Here is a 16,845-nt window from a genome sequence, read left to right as displayed (position 1 = left end):
AAAATTCCCATAAACACACTCCTAAACCTTGTGGACAGCCTTCCCAGAAGAGTTGAAGCTGTTCTAGCTGCAAAGGGTGGACCGACGTCATATTGAACCCTATGGATTAGGAACGGGATGTCACTTAAGCTCATATGTGAGTCAAGGCAGGTGAGCAAATACTTTTGGCAATATAGTGTATTTCTCTATCAGCTTTGCTCGCCTACACAATTATTTTTTTCAACTAGTATACCAATTCCGTCGGACTGGAAAGAGAGTGTCGTGAATATTGCTTTTCAGTCATAGCTACTGTGTTCAGTTTAGGTATGGACTTTGATTAGGCCATTTAACACATAAAAATGTTGTAAATTCCTGACTGTATTTTCATGGTAACATTCTTGCTTGAAGGGGAGCTTTTCTGGTCCAAAGGCCCCTTGATGCTCCCTGACACTGATTAACACACTTCCTGGGGGTGCACATCACAGAAACCTCACCTGGAATGTAAACACCACCTCACTGGTCAAAAAGGCACAAAAATGCATGTACTTCCTGCAGAGGATGAGGAGAGCCCACCTGCCCCCACCCATCCTCACCAGCTTCTACATAAGCACCATGGAGAGCGTTATGACCAGCTGTCTCACTGTGGAGGCTGCAGCGCCTCAGACTGGAAGAACGTTAGGATAGTTGTCAGAACAGCAGAGATCATCAGGGCTCCTCTTCCCTCCATTACAGACATTTCATCCCAGCGCTGCGTGTCCCGAACCCGTAACATCATGGATTACCCAGATTCTAAAACAGCTTCTTCCCCACCACCATCAGACTGCTGAATGTTGAATAAAAAAATAAAAACTGCAAATCATTTCTCTGTCCTATTTTTACATTTGATCACCATGTTTACATTTGATCACTGTTGCACTTTAGGAGATGGAAATGTCTTGAGAGTTATATAAAACAAAATTTCCTTTTGTATAAACCCTGTGTGTACAAAATAACAATAAAGTTAGTCTAAGCCTAAGTTCTGCATTCCTTTAAATCAAGACTAAAAACACATTTGCTTAAGATTGCCTTTGACTGTTCTAGTTAAACAGTTCAACTGAAACGTCATTAGTTCAACTTTTTTATTTTCTTTAGTCCAACTGTTTTTAATGTTCTTTTTTGTTTCTGCCTTTTTTATTTTATTTTTTTCCCTACTTGCACTCGTCTTTGTACTGAATTGTGCTATACAAATAAATTTGCCTTGCCTTCCCTAAGTCATTTTTTACAGTGCTGGAGATAGGTTTAGGATAATGTGAAGCTTTTTAATAAAATCTGAAGTTACAATTCTGCTGAGCAGAGCGCCTTAACCCACATAGTTGCTTTGTTTTACCAGTTTTTTTTTAAACTTCCAGCTATCTTTATTTTAACCAATTGCTGTCTTCAACCTCATTTATGAAAGCCACGTTTGTGGCTCTCATTACTAATAGCTGTCCTGTCAGATTCTCTCACCAGAGCTAAGTATAGGTCTTACATTCTTGCCTGCTTTTATTAATGTGCTCATTACCTAAAATGTCAGCTTAGGTGGAGAAAGATATCTCACTTCCCATCCAGTTCTCATAGACTATTACAATTTGATGGATTAAAGAGTGAGATGCCAAGATTAAGTTATTTCTGTGACCTTTATTTGCTTCACTCTTCTCAACTCTTTTCCCTCTGTTCTTTCTGTTTTTTTATGATACTGTTTGTTCGCTAATGTTTCTGACAAACGCTTGATTCTTTAAAGAACAGCTGGATTTATCGGCTATAGATTCTATTTACGAACTACTATTTTCTGACCTCCAAAGGCAGCAAGACTATATGACTCACTTTTAAAATTGTAGTGTCAAATAGGCAGGTTTATCATTTTCTTCTAGAGCAGTGTATATGCCCTTAAGCTTGCTCTATTACTTAATATAAATTACTTTTGTGACTGAATGGAGTCACCGTAGAGACTTTTAAAACGCCTTTGGACGAGGCTGAGTTTCCAGCAGGGTGACAAGCAGAGCTTAATCAATTTCCTAGAAGGTTAATGTGAGAGACGATTCTTTTAAATCTACGTGTCTGAGGCTGCAAAAGCCAAAGGCTGTCTACATTACCAAAAAGGGAATCTGCCTTCCTTTAAGAATCTACATCAGGCTTTCTACACACAAATGGCCTCGTCTGTGCCCCGAGCGCTCCCAGTCGGACGCACACCAGCATCTGGACTTATTTTCCACTCTGGGAATCTTCCAGTGGCTCTGCTGCTTCCAGGAAAACTAAATCAGCTCCCAAAAATAATGTCCACAACAGGCTGGACAGGCATGCAGACGGTGAACAAAGAAAAAGAAAAAGAGAGGGACTACAGAAAAAGAACAGCCTATTTTGATCTTTTCAAACATTTTATTATAAATTAACAAAATGAAAAGCGGTCATGGTCAACCTTGTCTTGACTTGGGGTTGGCAAAGAAACTGTGCAAGGTATAAACTTTAAATAAATGGCTTTACATTCTGTATCAAAAGTCCAATGCAGGAAAAGTTACAACAAGCAAACATTTTAATGAAACATGTAACTGCATCATTTTGACTTCAAGTAAAAACTTTATCCACTTGCTAAATGCAGAATGTTAGTTTTGAGAAAGTGGAACCCTTTTTTTATTATTTAAACTTTCAGTAAAATGGATGTAACTAAAGTTTATAGAACAAAAAACACTACCTGATTTTACAGTACTGCATCTGGTCTCAAGGATTTACTAATTTTTTGTCCTGGCAGAGAGCCAGGCTTAAGACTTTCTTAAGAATTAACTTTAGATAAAAAAATATTTATTTATCATCAGGATTTTACAAGCTGCTCCAAAACGGATAATTTATATCTAACTTCACAAGGTTATAAGGTCACAGATCGATTTTAAATAGTGGAAACCTTCAGAAAGCAGATGTTTTCTGGCTGTTTCTGAGCCTCAATTCATGCCTAATATGTGACTCTGTCTACACATCATCACTCTGTATTTCTTAATCATTTCTGTTTCAAATGTTTTATTTACATCAATTTGATTTCTTTTATTTGCATCTCTAAAAACTTGTATTTTAATGGCTAAGTCATGCATGATTCATTTCTCAGTATTTTCTTTTAAAGCATGAACTTCCAGGGCGGTTGCTCCACAAAGGCTCAGATCGGATCATAGGAGGAGTATTCAGAGCAGATGTGGCGGCAGAAGAAAGTCAGCTGACAGATCTACATTCACAAGAAAACAAAACACTGTTGACTTCCGTTAGAATCTTATTTCATCTGTCAGCTTAATATGATCTTCTGTCAAACTGAATTAAGAATGTATTCTCTTTGTCCCTCATTTTACAAATAAGCAAAGATGACATCATAGTTCATCTGGTGTCCGCCATCCCAGGCGTAAAGCTTTTTGTCCAGTGGGTTGTAGGACACCTGGGATGTATGTGAATGCATGTTTGTAAATGCTAGGCTGGGTACAGTGTGTGTGAAGGTGTGCGTGTCGTAGGCATAGGTAACATTGGCGTAACGGCGCTCCATGCTATCCACCCCATACAGCACACCACAAACCAGGAATGTGTTGCCATAGCGGCCGCGTCGGAGCCCTGTACGGAAGGTTTGGATGGGCTGAAGGTCTTGGTGATGAAGGTGGATGAGGAGGATTACTTCCTGGTGGAAACCCTCTGTGTCCAGAGCGGGGTACAGTAGCCAAAGGCCAGACTCATCCACGGCAAACTCCACCTGGAAAATCAATGTAACAAATCTAATTACAGTGGAATAGACGTATGCAATAAACCTTTTATTGAACCTTTTAAAGATAGGTGTAGGGTGATTGAATAATAATTTAAGTTAATATTTAGAGTCAATGAGGACAGATCGTTTTTTAGACGCCTTGTTGTCTTAGTTCTCATAGATTCTTGATTCTATAAACCCCGCCTTTTCTGATTTAATTTTAAGTTGGAGAAGCTGGTGTTAGAAGTTCTGACCCTTCCATCCACTGGAGTAGTCATCCAAATGCAAATTTAAGTTGAAGTTCTCATTATCAGAGCTAGGATGGGCATTAGTTACCTCTCTCAAGGTTTTGTTTTTAATCATGTTTATTGGTTGGTTGTTTTTGTAAGGAATTAAAAGTTAGGAATGGATTTAAATTATTTATTTATTTATTTTTTACAAGAGGTCTGCCTCCTCAAAAGGAACAATCCATTAAATTTTGGGAATGATCCAAATCATAATTAAGACACAGGAATTCTTATCCAAGATAGGAAAAGTTGGTGGAACAAGCAGTTCCCCCCTGAACCAGAGGGTGGCAGCAGTGAACATTGAGGGCTTCAGCTTCAGACTCTAAAAGTTGGAAGTATAATACTGAGGAAAAAAATACAAAAACACAGAAAAAAAGGAATGTGGTCGTTTTTTTTTTTTTTTTTAGCAGTTTTATGGCACAGCTATGAAGGATGTAATAAACATTTTTAGTAGAGATGATCCTAAAACCAAGGAACCAAGGGCGTAGGTTTGATTTGAACTTTGGTAGGGACACTATTGGTCTGGTGTCATTGATGCGATGCAATATGCATGCCCTTTTTTATGCTCGATGTGAGCATCCGTACTGATAAGAGGAATTCATTGTTAAAAGAGAAAAGCAACATTTTGCTCCATTAATAAAAATTTTATAAGCTCTACACTCATTAGATGCTGTTTATCAATGTTTGAAGTATCACCGGCTCTGATGAATGTGGAATTAAGACTGTTTTCCATTTTGAAAACGGTTTCATTTGAACGACTAAGAGAGAAGGTAAATACAGTATTTTCTTTTGAAGATATAGAATTGTGCAGAGTTAAACCCCACTCTAATATTTGTACCTACTATTCTCTCTCTGTATCAAGCAAAATAAAACATTCATTAAAATATTAACTTCACTATAAAAGTTGAACATGTGGGCTGTAGTTACTCTGTGTAGCAAATATCATGTATTTCATCTGGGGCTGAAAAAAATGAATCATATTAATTGATTATTTCAATAATCGTCAACTAGTTTAGTAAGTGATTCATCATTAACTGGAGTATAGAGACTTTAAAACATACAGTAATATAAATGTAAAATGTGCCTTTCCCCACAGAGCAACCCACTTAGATCAGTTATTATATCAAAATTGTAAAAATAAAAACAAAAAAATGAAAACAGTGATATCAACTAAATATCGGTAAAAAAGGAAACCCTCACATTTTCTTTTTTAGTTGGCTGTGGCTAAGAATCAGAAATGTTGATGGCTTACAGCCTTTATTTGCCCATTTTTCCAGCAGTCTTCAGAACTCCTGGCTGACTCAGAATATTTCGTTTTATAAAAGAAAAAAAAAGGTATTTGTTTTTTAGTGTACATGATATTCATTTTTTTTTATTGGGACTAGTTTTTTAGCCTAATATTAATTGTAGTACCCGCTGCATTCTAGTGTGAATAAATTTTCAATGTTGTGCTCCAAGCACACGCGGACTAGAAAACAGCCAATCAGAGAGAGAGAAGGCGGAACTTAAGGCAGAACAACCAATGAGAGTGGAGTTAAACAGCGCAGCACAGTTCCATGCGCTGCTACATGAAAGGGACAGGAGAGACCAGGCAGAGGAGCTGCGAGAGGAAAAGAAGCCACCGCTGCAACAACTACTGCTGTAAATTATAAACATGTTGCTCACATCCAATTATTGGTAGGGACAAGAAGGTCGGTTCAAAATTTTGGCAGGGACATGTCCCTATGGTCCCTATGCAAACCTACGGCCATGCAAGGAACAATAATTTAAAATTTGGTAATGATTCAGATGATGAGCCAGTTTCAGAAATAGGTTTAAGTCACAAAATATGGGTTATTTAGACATAACCTACTGCTTTTCCTACATCAATCAGTATGCTATGATAAACTACGCTTATGAAAGCAGAAAGATACAGCAATAACAGATGTCCCTCTAAACACCATCAGTAGGCAATGCAGGTGAAGTGTCTTGCCCAAGGACACAACGACACTGAAAGCCAGGGCTTGAACTGCCACCCTCTGGTTGCAGGACAAACTCATCCATTTGATGTTACTGTCGCCTGAATTTATTGGTCGATCTGCATTCCTACCCTAATCTACAGTCCTGAGTTTTGGGTCATGACCAAAAGAACCGGATCCAAGGTACAAGCGGCTGAAATGAGTTTTCTCTGTAGGGTGTCGGGGGTCTCTCTCAGAGGTAGGGGGTGACTCAGAGTGGAGCCAGTAGCTTGGGCTTGGCTTGGGTATCTGTTTAGGATGCCTCCCTGGTGAAGTGTTCCGGACATGTCCCACCGCGAGGAGATCCAGGGAATGACTAAGGACACACTGAAGGGACTGGCTAGCCTGGGAAGGCCTTCGGATTGCCCCGGAGGAGCCAGACAAAGTAGCGCGGGGAAAGGGAAGCCTCCCTACTAAGGCTGCTAGCCCCACAAACCGACTCCAGATAAGCGGAAGAAGATGGATGGATGGATGAATTTTGAAATTTAAAATCAGATGTGGATTAACTTTAATGACTAACATCTTAAAATGTTCACCTGTCATACAGATTAACTTCATTCAATGAAGAGACAGTTTTGTAGCAACCTTGATTGCAACTTATCAAGGAGTGACCAACAACAGATTCTGAAAGGCTTTACTTTTGAAAGTCCACATCAGATCTTGGTGAACACTGGTGAGTAACATCTATACATCTTCTACTGAAGTAAAACTATTCACTGAAAACAAACAGTTTTGTAGCAGAACAACTGCAATTTATTTAAAGGGAACTACACAGAAGTGAATTTGAGGAAATTTAATTTTTAATTTCCAAATCAAATATGAATGACTTTTGGTGACTAACATCTGGGGATGATTGACTGTAAAATTATTCTCTGAAAACAAATAGTTTTCAACATTGATAGTGACTTAGTTAAAAGTCAGTATTAATAACCAGAATGTGCATGCTTTAATTTTGAAATTCGACACCAGAGCTTAATGAACTTCAGTTAGCAGCATATCATAAAATAAAAGTTTTCATGGGAGACAAACATTTTTGCAGTACATTGACAGCAACTTGGTGAAAAGTGAATAGATAGTGATCTAAATTGTCTTAATTGGGAAATTCCAGACCCGATTAAAATTAATGAGTAACATCTGGATGTGTCTAACTGCGATCCAGAAGTGAAACTATTCACTGAAAGCAAACAGTTTTGCTCCAACAATTATTTTTTTGAAATTCTCCATCAGATACAGATAAACTTAAATTAGGAACATCTGGAGGTATTTTACTGTTGGCCTTGAGTAAAACTGTTATGTTTTAATAATTATGAAAGCTTGTCAAAGATAAGTGGACATTCTGAGATCATGAAAACCCAATTCAGCACATAAAACAGTGACAAGTAAAAAACAAAACAAAAAGACAAAACAAAATATAATCTTTGTATTTGCATGAGTATAGAACAATTATTTCAGAACAAAGGAGCAAGAATGAAAGCACTGATTCATGTTGCTTTTATCTTGAAAGCCCAAACCCGAGTTACTACCATAATTCATGCTGTTTATGTGATCTACTAGGTCAAATGAGGGCCGGCTTGACTGTCTATGAATTGGAGGCCAGCTCAACTTCAGAATGAATATGCTGTGCTCAGGCTGAGGAGGCAGTTTGGTTGAGCTGATGAGGTCAGATATTGATAACTCTTATGAAAGCACAATTTTCTTTAAACAAATGACTTTTCTTTGTATCTACAAACCCATTGAACTGACATTGACTGCTTCTGGTACCTCTTACATGAGTGAAAGCTTACTTCAGTTTCTGTCCTGTGAGTTTGCTCCTCCAGGATAGCATCATGAAGCGTTGTCCAGGCAGACACGTATCTGCGTCTCAGGTCAAATCTGATCACATCCCTGCTGAACGCCCGGTTGTAGAAAAACGCTCCATTAAACACTACATGGCCTGTTCCGGTGAAATCGTACGGCAGCTTGTACGAATTACTTGGCTGGCCTGAACAAACACAGCAAATGAAAAAACACTTTTTAGAACTTGAGTAAGTCTAAAGGAACTATATCTGATTCTGAGCAGGATGGACTGCCCCCAACAGTTTTCCCCCCATGGGAAACCCTTCACTCTACCCCATTTCTTGTATCGGAGAGGCACATATAAAATCTAACTAAAGCAGAAAGTATCACACAGCTAGTATGCTAATGAATGCTCATAAAAAAATTATGTCTAGCAGAAATACAGTTGGTTTTGAGTCCAAATAGTCTAAGGCAGTAAAGCAAAGCTCACCACCTGGAGTAAGCTGTGCCGAGATATGCATACGATTTAATTCTATGTTTGTCACTGTTACTCTTCAAGTCCCTCTTCATCTTTTTTCTCCTTTAAGCCTGTTTAGCAGCCTGTCTGAGCACTGTCAAGCAGTAGAGGTATCACTGCCTCCCTTGGTGCTTCGGCAGCCCTGCCATCCTGTTTGTACCTAGAGGAGCTGCTGATTAGCAAAGATTCTGCCGCTTATTGTACCATTGGTAGTGAAAAAGCTGTCCTGCGTTGTCCCCATTTCCTGCTTATTCCAATTAAAATAGCCTGTGTCCGCTCTATCACCTGACTAATTAGTTAATTGTTATTGTCTATTATAGTGCTGCAAATCTACATGTCTGCAAACCTATAGACCTACACTAAAAAAAATAATGCAACCATTTTTGGCATTTACTTAATCATATTTAGTCACTTTTACACAATTGTATTAAAGTAACTAAATATGATTAGGTGAATACCAAAAACGGTTGCATTATTTTTTTCAGTGTACATGTCCAAGGCATTATTATGACAATTTGCTGCATTGTTAAAATCCTGCTTTTTTGTTTGAAACCACCTGTTGCAAAAATTATTTTCAGGCTCAAAAATTACTAAGTAAACCCTACAAGGTCAAATACATGTTATTTATTGGAAGATAGATATGCTTTTAAAAAAATATTTTTAATATTTTAATATTTTTATTTCTATTAATTTTTTTCCCTCAACTAACGATTGTGGGCACATTTTTTTATTCAAACGTATTATGTTAAGACTTGGACTGTTTGCTAAAAAAGCAAATCTTTAACTTTTAATTACCAAATGACTGATCAAGTTACTGGCAGGTCCAAGACATGTTTCTGGTGATCTATGATTTCGAATATTTGGTGGTAGTAATACACATTACTGAAGGGCTAAAAGGTACTCACGATAAGATGCCTTTGCAGAATTCTTTGATAATCGCTGTGTATCAAATCTTTATATCATCAATCTAAAAGTAATTCACTAGTTTTATTTGATTATCTGATTTACCCATTAACATCTAGTGTTTTACATCTAATGCTTTAAACAGAACTCGGTTTATTAAAGTTCCCTTTTGAGATTTTTGGCCTTCCACACATACAATTTATTTACCTGATTTAAAGGTGTCCATGTCTCTAAACTCCAGCAGATTGTTTCCAAAGAGGCCGTTAGTGAGATAGATGACTTTGCCATGGCCACGGGCATCTTTCATCCAGGCACCATCACGGAGACCATAAGAGTTCTGTTGGGCCGGCTCTGAGATGCTCGCTACCGTATCCTTACAGACACCTGCTAGACAACAAAAAAAAAAAAAAACACTGGAGTAAAAAAAAAAGCAGTTCTGAACAACAAAAATATTCCTTCTTACTTTTGCAAATGTTTGTAGTACTTTTAATGAAATTCTGCAAGACTGACCGGGGCAATCCTGGGCTGTTTAGGGTATTAAGTAGCACATCCAAGAGAGACAAATATACAATAAATATTTGTAATTGTTTCCATAAAAGAAACAGAAGATCAAGAGGAACACAACTCCTCATTTCTTTTGTTATTAAAAGTTTTTTTTTTTAAAAGCAACTGTAGTTATAATTATGATTCTAAATGACAAAAAGTATAATATTAACCAAATAAATTGGAAAGCCTATTTATAAAGACATAAAATTCCAATCAAAAATATTGCAACTTACAAAAAAAAACATAATATTCGAGCAACAGGAGGATTAAAGCATTTATTTTTTATTTTTTCAAATTAAAGCAAACAGATCCATTTTAAAAATTAAATATCATGAAAAACATTATGATGCAATGTTATCTTTACCCAGGTTTATCATACTGTGTAAATCCCTCACTGCCCCATGCCTGGGCAGTACCCTATCAACATGTATGATACTTCTGTTCTCCCACAGAGCAGATACTGGTATATTCCAGTTTATACACCGTAAGCTGCAAACTAACATCAGTAGTTTAAACCTGATCTTTAATTCTGCCCACTTTAACTCCAGCTATTATAACTTAATCTACTATGATCATATTTTGGATAGTCGGTTTGACTCTACCTGGCTTCTTTGTGGTTTTGGGTTGGTCAGCGGGGCTCTCCGTCCAGCTGAGGCGGCTTCTGGATCTTGGTTGAAGGGTTGTTGTCGGATTTAAATCAATGGGTGGATGGATATTTGTATCTGTGGTGTGTCGAGTGGCAGGTGTGGTGTAGAGAAAATCTCCTTTCTTAGTTGGAAGTTTGCTTTGGTTCGTCCGTCCTGGAGTTGTAGGGTTAATTTTATCCGTCACTTTGATGATTAAGGGAGTTGACTTAGTTGTAGCTGCTTGTTTGCTGCTGGTTGATGGAGCTTTAGGCTGATGGGTGAGTGAAGAGTTGCTCAGAACTTTCGATTTGGGCTCATTGTTTGGTTTTAAAGGAAGTGATGGACTTCTGGTCACAGTTGGCAACTTCAAGTCTTTTTGGGTTAAAACAGCTAGAAGGCAAATAAAGAAGATATAAGATTGGTCCTGAAAATGTTAGAAATGCTCTCTTGTGCCACTTACTATTCTTTCCTCTCCCTGTGTTTTGGTTGTTCTCTTCTTTCTCTTTGAAGCTGTCTTCATCTGCCTTGTAGAAGGTCACTCCCCTAATAAGCATATTGTTCTTGTCTTTGACTGTACTTTTAGTTTCAGTCTCATTCTTAGATGGCTGCTGTTGCACCTGACCATCTTGCTGTTGGACTTTCTTTATTTGACCTTCAGAATTTTTCTGCAAAAAAAAAAAAACAACAACAAAATAATTATTTTTATTTTTACATTTCAGCTACAAAAGCAAGATTTCTGATAAAATAGTTTGATTTACTTTTTTTTTTTAAATACCTGCTTTTGGCCGGAGGCAGCAGCCCCAGATCGCTCCAAGTCATTGGTTTTCTTTTTCTTAGGCTGAACCTTTTTATCTTTGTCTTTATTTTTTTCCTTCACGCGCTCTTTCTCTCTTGTCCTTTCAGTGAAATTCCTTGAGAAAACCTGTGGCATACAAAAAAGCTCACTTGAAGAACGAGTCTGGCAGAAAATCTTTAGAAATGCCAAGGTTTTTAAAAGTTGTGGAATCAAATCGGATAAAATGTTCCTGCAATCTCTACCTAAAATGACATTTATTTAAGAGCAAAAAACAAAAATCAAATAAAGAAATCCCTTATATAATTTTAAACATATGTGCACTTTATTTAAAGGCTAGCATATCAGCCAGTTGCACGCTTCCTTTGCCAGGGCAGATAAAAGGCCTACTAACTCACCTGTTTATAATAATTGTGTTACTCTAGCAACAGAAAAAGAAAATATATTAACTATAAGCAATAAGTGCATAAGAACTACTGACTTTACTAAAGAAAAAATCAACAAAGATGTCTAAAAAGCTGCAAAAGATCCGTTAAAACTCATTTAAAGGCAATTTTTGCAATGTGATGTGCTCTACAACATAGCAGCAAATAGATTCCTGGTTTAAAGACAAAACTAACAATAACACAGTGAGTTGTTCTAACAGGACAATGGTCCCAGATACACATATAAAATAGGTTTGGAGTGGATAAAGCAGGCTGACATTAACCTTCTGGAATGGCCACAATCTCAACCCCATTGAAAATTTGTGGGCTGTGCTTCAAAGCTGGGCCTCTGCCAGAAACCAACCAATTTACATGAACTCTGCCAATTCTGCCAATGAGGCTGGAAAAATATCCAGGAAGAATTATGCCAGAAGCTTGTATGGGGCTTCCAAAACCCCCTACATTTCTCTGCAACTTGCTGAGGGACATTTGACCAAATAATGCATTCATCTTAGCAGTGCATATAGCTACACCTCTGTGTGGATTGCAGGAAATCCCCAACAAACTCTAAATTACGCAATTCTTGCTTTTTAAGTTGAAAAAAGTCCTTGCTGTCTAAAAGTAACTGCACAATAGAAAAGGAATAATTAAAAAATGCTATAACAAAAGCTCATCTAAGCTTCTTATCTGAGCTGTACAGTAGATCCACAAGCTTTTCAGTTTTTCACTTGTTATATAATTAATCTGAACTGTATGCCCCATTAGCTACCAAAGTAAAAGACAAAAACAGATTTTTTAGATTTTTTTATTTTGGGCTCATATATAAAAAAAAAAGAAAAACTAAATAAATGTATTGACAGTCATTATTACAATGACACCCTCTATAAGCCGATTCAATTGATTAAAGGAGATTTTAAATGGAGGATGTGTGTTTACAAAAGGTGTCACTGCTTAAGGGGAAAAAACCAAACAATCAGTTTATAGGATAATCTGTAGATCTTTAAGAACACATTTTTGGAGCAAATGTACTGAAAAACTCTGTGTTCTGTATTATCTGGGAATGGAAGAAGCTTGAGACCACATTTGACCATTGTCCTTAAGTCAGATCACAAAAATTAACTGAATAATCACAGATAAACATCCATGGTTTAAGAGGTGCTGAATAAAACAATAATTACTAAGGCAGACCAGTGTGTGGAGATGAAGAACCATCCAACAAGTGAACTTTCTCTAATACAGTCTATCAGGCCTTCATGGTGAATGGACAGACCTCCACTGATTAAACTAGGGCTGCAAATAAAAATTATTTTGCTAATCAATTAATCTGCCGATTATTCTTTCGATTGACTGATCAGATGGGGAAATGTTCCTAAAAGAAGATTTTACACAGATGTCAGGCCTTCCTAATCACTATCACCTGGTAAACATTGTATTCCCTGTGCAGCATGGAGATGGAAGCATCATGATGAGAGGAGGTTTTTGTGAGGCAGAACTGGGGACTAGTGCAGCAGACAGGAGGATATGAGGGTGGGACTAGATCTGGAGTCTGTTCAGAGTTCTTTGCATCTCAGACCGAGCAAACAATTCATTTTAATACACAACATTGACTTGAGCACACAGAAGTTGCTTCAGGAGGGGTCTACGAATCTTCTTCAGTGGCCTGGGTTAAAAACTAAGAGTGGAAAACTTGTTAGAAACTTCTTAAAGCAGACTTTATCACTATTATAGTTAAGAAAAAGCTATGAAGTCTTCAGTGCATGCGGTTTTACCTCTGCAAGGTTATTTTTTTAGGAGAGTTTGTGTTTGTCAGACTAACTTTAAAGGTAATGAATGGATTATAATGATCTTTTATATTAGATTAAATTTTGGTGATGATCCAGATCATAATCTGGAAACAGGATTTTAAAAACAAATTCTTTAACATTATAAAATATGGAAATTTGACGGATCAAGCAGTTCCCCACTAAACCAGAGGGTGGCAGCAGTGACTATTGGCTGTTCACTGTTGGTTTGTTAGCACGATCAGTTGAAAAATTATGAACAGATTAATGGAAATTTTTTTACCAGAGGTTTACCTCATGCCAAGCAATACATTTAAATGATCCAGATCATGTGCAAGTTTTAGCATCATAAGTCACAATTTGGGGCAAATTTTGCAGCTTGGTGGAGGTCTGCACTCTCTTAGTGCTTTTCTAGTTGGTTTTGTTTTTAACTATTACTATAATTGACAAACATTTTAAAAAATTTTAAGTTTGTGATTTTGGGATATTATGTGTGGAACATTGAGGAAAAAAATAATTTTATCCACTTTTGAAGAAGGCTGTTCCATAACACTTTGTCCTACTTTTAGTATACGATCAGCCTGAAGCTATCTTGATCAGAAAAACAATACAGGACTGTAATCTTTGAAGTATAACACCATTTAGATTGAGTTCACTCACCTTCTCTAGGTTATCCACCCTAGATAGCAGTTTTGTGGTCACAGAGTTAAGCTTTAACAAATCCATTCCATATAGAGAGCCTTCTAATAAGTCAATGATGGTTGCCAGCTTGGAAAAGACAAACACAAAAATAAATGTCATAAGATTAATGAAGAACATCCTTACTCATAACCCAGGGCTACTGGTGTGAGATAAAAAAGATTCTATCAAAAACAACATCACTCTATATCAATGTTTGCCACACCAAGCATGAAGGTGCTACCAGTGTGTTTCTACCTTTATGTCGTCTTTGCTTGCTTCCTGTAACTTTTTAAACCTGTACTCTCCCTCGCAGGGGTTAACGGCCGAAGGAGGAGCCATGCACACACACTTCTTACAGTCTGTTCCCTTGGTGATTGTTTCCACGGTGTAAAAGTCCTGGGAGAGTGATGCTGGATCTTTGTCACGAAGGCTGCTACAATCAGAGCGTTTGATTGGTCGGACTACACATCGGCACACACAGTCGGACCCAGACGACTCTGTTTTAACTTTGTCATAGTCTCCAAGCAGCTGAAAAGAGGGAAAACATTTTTTTTTTAAATACCCGTCAGTTTGTGAAGCAGAATAATAGAGATTATAACCTTAAAAATAAAAAAGTAAACTGCAGAACTATCAGTGCTTTACAGCTGCTGCAGCGATGAGCCTCTTCTGAAATGAAAGCTAGAGCAATTCACAAAAAAAGCAGGTTTTCTTGGTTTGGAGCTCTTGCAGCTGGAAAGATGTTACATAACCGGCTGCCAGATGGATGCAAACTGCTACCATAATGTGGGCCGATGGACAAACTCACAAACATTGGTGTTTCCAGTCATTTAAACTAAGGTTTGGATTTGTTTAAAAGAAATAATAATTAAGTTCTGACCTCCTTTTTAAGTAATAAGTGATGAGACTAAAGAAACCTCCTAATCCTGAAATGGGAAAAACTAAAGCATGTGTTCTGTGGGAAAAAAAAAGAAAAGCTTTGCTATAAGATTGATGGATTAAATGATGCCTCATGCAGAAAGGAAAGTAAAACATTTATTTGCTCTAACTTTATAGACATGTGATATGAAGAAACATATCTTAAAAGTATGTTATAATTACGTTTTCCCTTGAATCTTGGTGTAGACTTTGACTAAAGGATTCTAACACATAATTATGTTTCTATCTAAACAAAAGGAATCAAACTCCAGTCCTGCAACCATAAGCTGTGACTGGTCTTCAACACACCTCAATGATATAGTGAATTTGCTATAACTTTCTTGCATGTCTAGATTTGCGGGACAACTGCTCCAGGACTGTTGTTTGACACCCCTGATCTTACCCACACCACTGCTGCTTTGGCTGCACATCTGGGCTTATTTTCCTGCCGGAAGATGAACTTCCACCCAAGTTTCAAGTCTTTTGCAACCCTCTTATGGGCTGTTTCCCTGCTGCATGAAAGAGCACATCCACACTATGGTGCTTTCACCATCAGATATCACTGCAGGATTTTTGGGGTAATGTGCCTAATTTGTTAATTTGAATGAAGACCAAGCTCACAGTATTTGTCTCCTCAAAAATACCTTTTTCCACATGGTCTCAGTTTTCTCTATGATGCATGTAGCAGACTTAAAACAACCCCATAGAGACCCAATATACTAGAATGTATAACTCATAGTTAGTCTTTTAACAAGTTCTTCCATCTGAGCTGTGAACCTTTTCAACTCCTCAAGAGATATCATGGGTCTTTTGGCAGCTTCACTGATTATTGCTCTCCTTGCCAATAAGCCTATTAGGAGGTTGAGGTCTGCAGAGCAAACATGTTTTTTTCAATTTTGCATGATGAAACTAAGCTCTGTGTGATATGAAATGCAAAACCTATAAATATTTTTTAATCCTGTTATCCAAACCCAACTTTATCCTCAACATCTTTGGCATAATCCTTGGTCTATATAATGCTGTGTCCCCCCATAGGGATGGGGGGTAAGTCAAAGGAGCTGAATATAAACATTATATAATATAGTATATATTGTAGAAAAATACATTTTTTTTTTATAATTCAGTTGATATTTCACATAAAAATCCCCAAAAAATGCATCAAAGTTTGGAGTGATAATGTTTCAAACTATTAGAGGTGCATTAAAATTGTTGTAATAAATCGTTTGTGTTTGAATTGAAATGAAGAAAAAAAGGTTTGTTGGATAATATCTGCGTAAAAGAAACTAACCTGGCTTATTATATTCTCCTGGTTGTCCAGCTCTTCCTCCAGAGGCTCACTGGTGGGCTGCAAACTCTCAGCTGGAGCGACTCTCCCATCTCTGTCCTCAGTCCTTCCAGGAGAAGAGGCCCCTCTGTCCGGCGTCCTGGGACCGGAGGGGTCCAGACCATCCAGTCCGCGTCCAGCGCAGCAAAAAACCACCAGGGTCATTATGCGCCACATCCTCCACATAAAAACACTAAATGTTTACAGGTAATTATTAGTGGCACTTATCTGATAGAAATTGATTATTATATAAATAGAAACGCATCCGGGAAGTTTATCAGGAAAACAGTTTGATTTCCAAAAAGCTTAAAAGTATAGTTTAGATTAATTTGAAACGGTCTACTGTTAATAAACCGTATTAAAGCTACGAAAACACAAAGTTGAGAGAAACATATAATAAAAAAAGGAATTTGGGTGTAATATATATAAAAAAGAAACTAAATCAGATTTTTTTCCCTTTTCTTTTGGCTTTCCCTCTGTGAAATGAGGAGCCTGGTGGGTCCATACGGTCCGGACTGAGTCTGAAGGACGAACCAGGTTTGCTCACATCAAACGCTGTAAATACTGC

At 37.4% G+C, this 16,845-nt stretch overlaps 1 protein-coding gene across 2 annotated transcripts; it reads right to left on the bottom strand.

Annotated features, from left to right (window-relative positions):
- Window positions 1-2,353: 2,353 nt before the first annotated feature.
- On the bottom strand, window positions 2,354-16,786 carry olfml2bb (olfactomedin-like 2Bb). 2 transcript variants are annotated; one of them, XM_038271479.1, is made up of 9 exons: window positions 16,242-16,786; window positions 14,294-14,566; window positions 14,018-14,125; window positions 11,134-11,280; window positions 10,819-11,023; window positions 10,335-10,748; window positions 9,394-9,573; window positions 7,775-7,971; window positions 2,354-3,715 (listed from the first exon to the last, which is right to left on the bottom strand). In XM_038271479.1, exons 1-9 carry the CDS (start codon window positions 16,461-16,463, stop codon window positions 3,323-3,325), a joined length of 2,139 nt encoding a protein of 712 aa, XP_038127407.1. In that variant the 5' UTR covers window positions 16,464-16,786; the 3' UTR covers window positions 2,354-3,322. The 2 variants fall into 2 exon arrangements, with proteins under 2 accessions (XP_038127407.1, XP_038127415.1); XM_038271487.1 differs by having other exon boundaries at window positions 9,394-9,570; window positions 16,242-16,785.
- Between the last annotated feature and the right edge of the window lie 59 nt (window positions 16,787-16,845).

The sequence above is a fragment of the Cyprinodon tularosa genome, unplaced genomic scaffold (assembly GCF_016077235.1).
Source record: "Cyprinodon tularosa strain WSP-4 unplaced genomic scaffold, ASM1607723v1 ctg12, whole genome shotgun sequence".
In the NCBI taxonomy this organism is placed as follows: Eukaryota; Metazoa; Chordata; class Actinopteri; order Cyprinodontiformes; family Cyprinodontidae; genus Cyprinodon; species Cyprinodon tularosa.
Note: the sequence above shows the minus strand (reverse complement) of the source record. Positions and strands in the feature narration are given on the sequence as shown.

Excerpts from the sequence above, each read along its gene's own strand:
- olfml2bb (XM_038271479.1), bottom strand. The coding sequence starts at position 16,463 with ATGTGGAGGATGTGGCGCATAATGACCCTGGTGGTTTTTTGCTGCGCT. Across the intron at positions 14,126-14,293 it reads CAAGCAAAGACGACATAAAG|CTGGCAACCATCATTGACTT; the intron begins GTAGAAACACAC and ends GTCTTTTCCAAG. Across the intron at positions 9,574-10,334 it reads CAAAACCACAAAGAAGCCAG|CAGGTGTCTGTAAGGATACG; the intron begins GTAGAGTCAAAC and ends TTTGTTGTCTAG.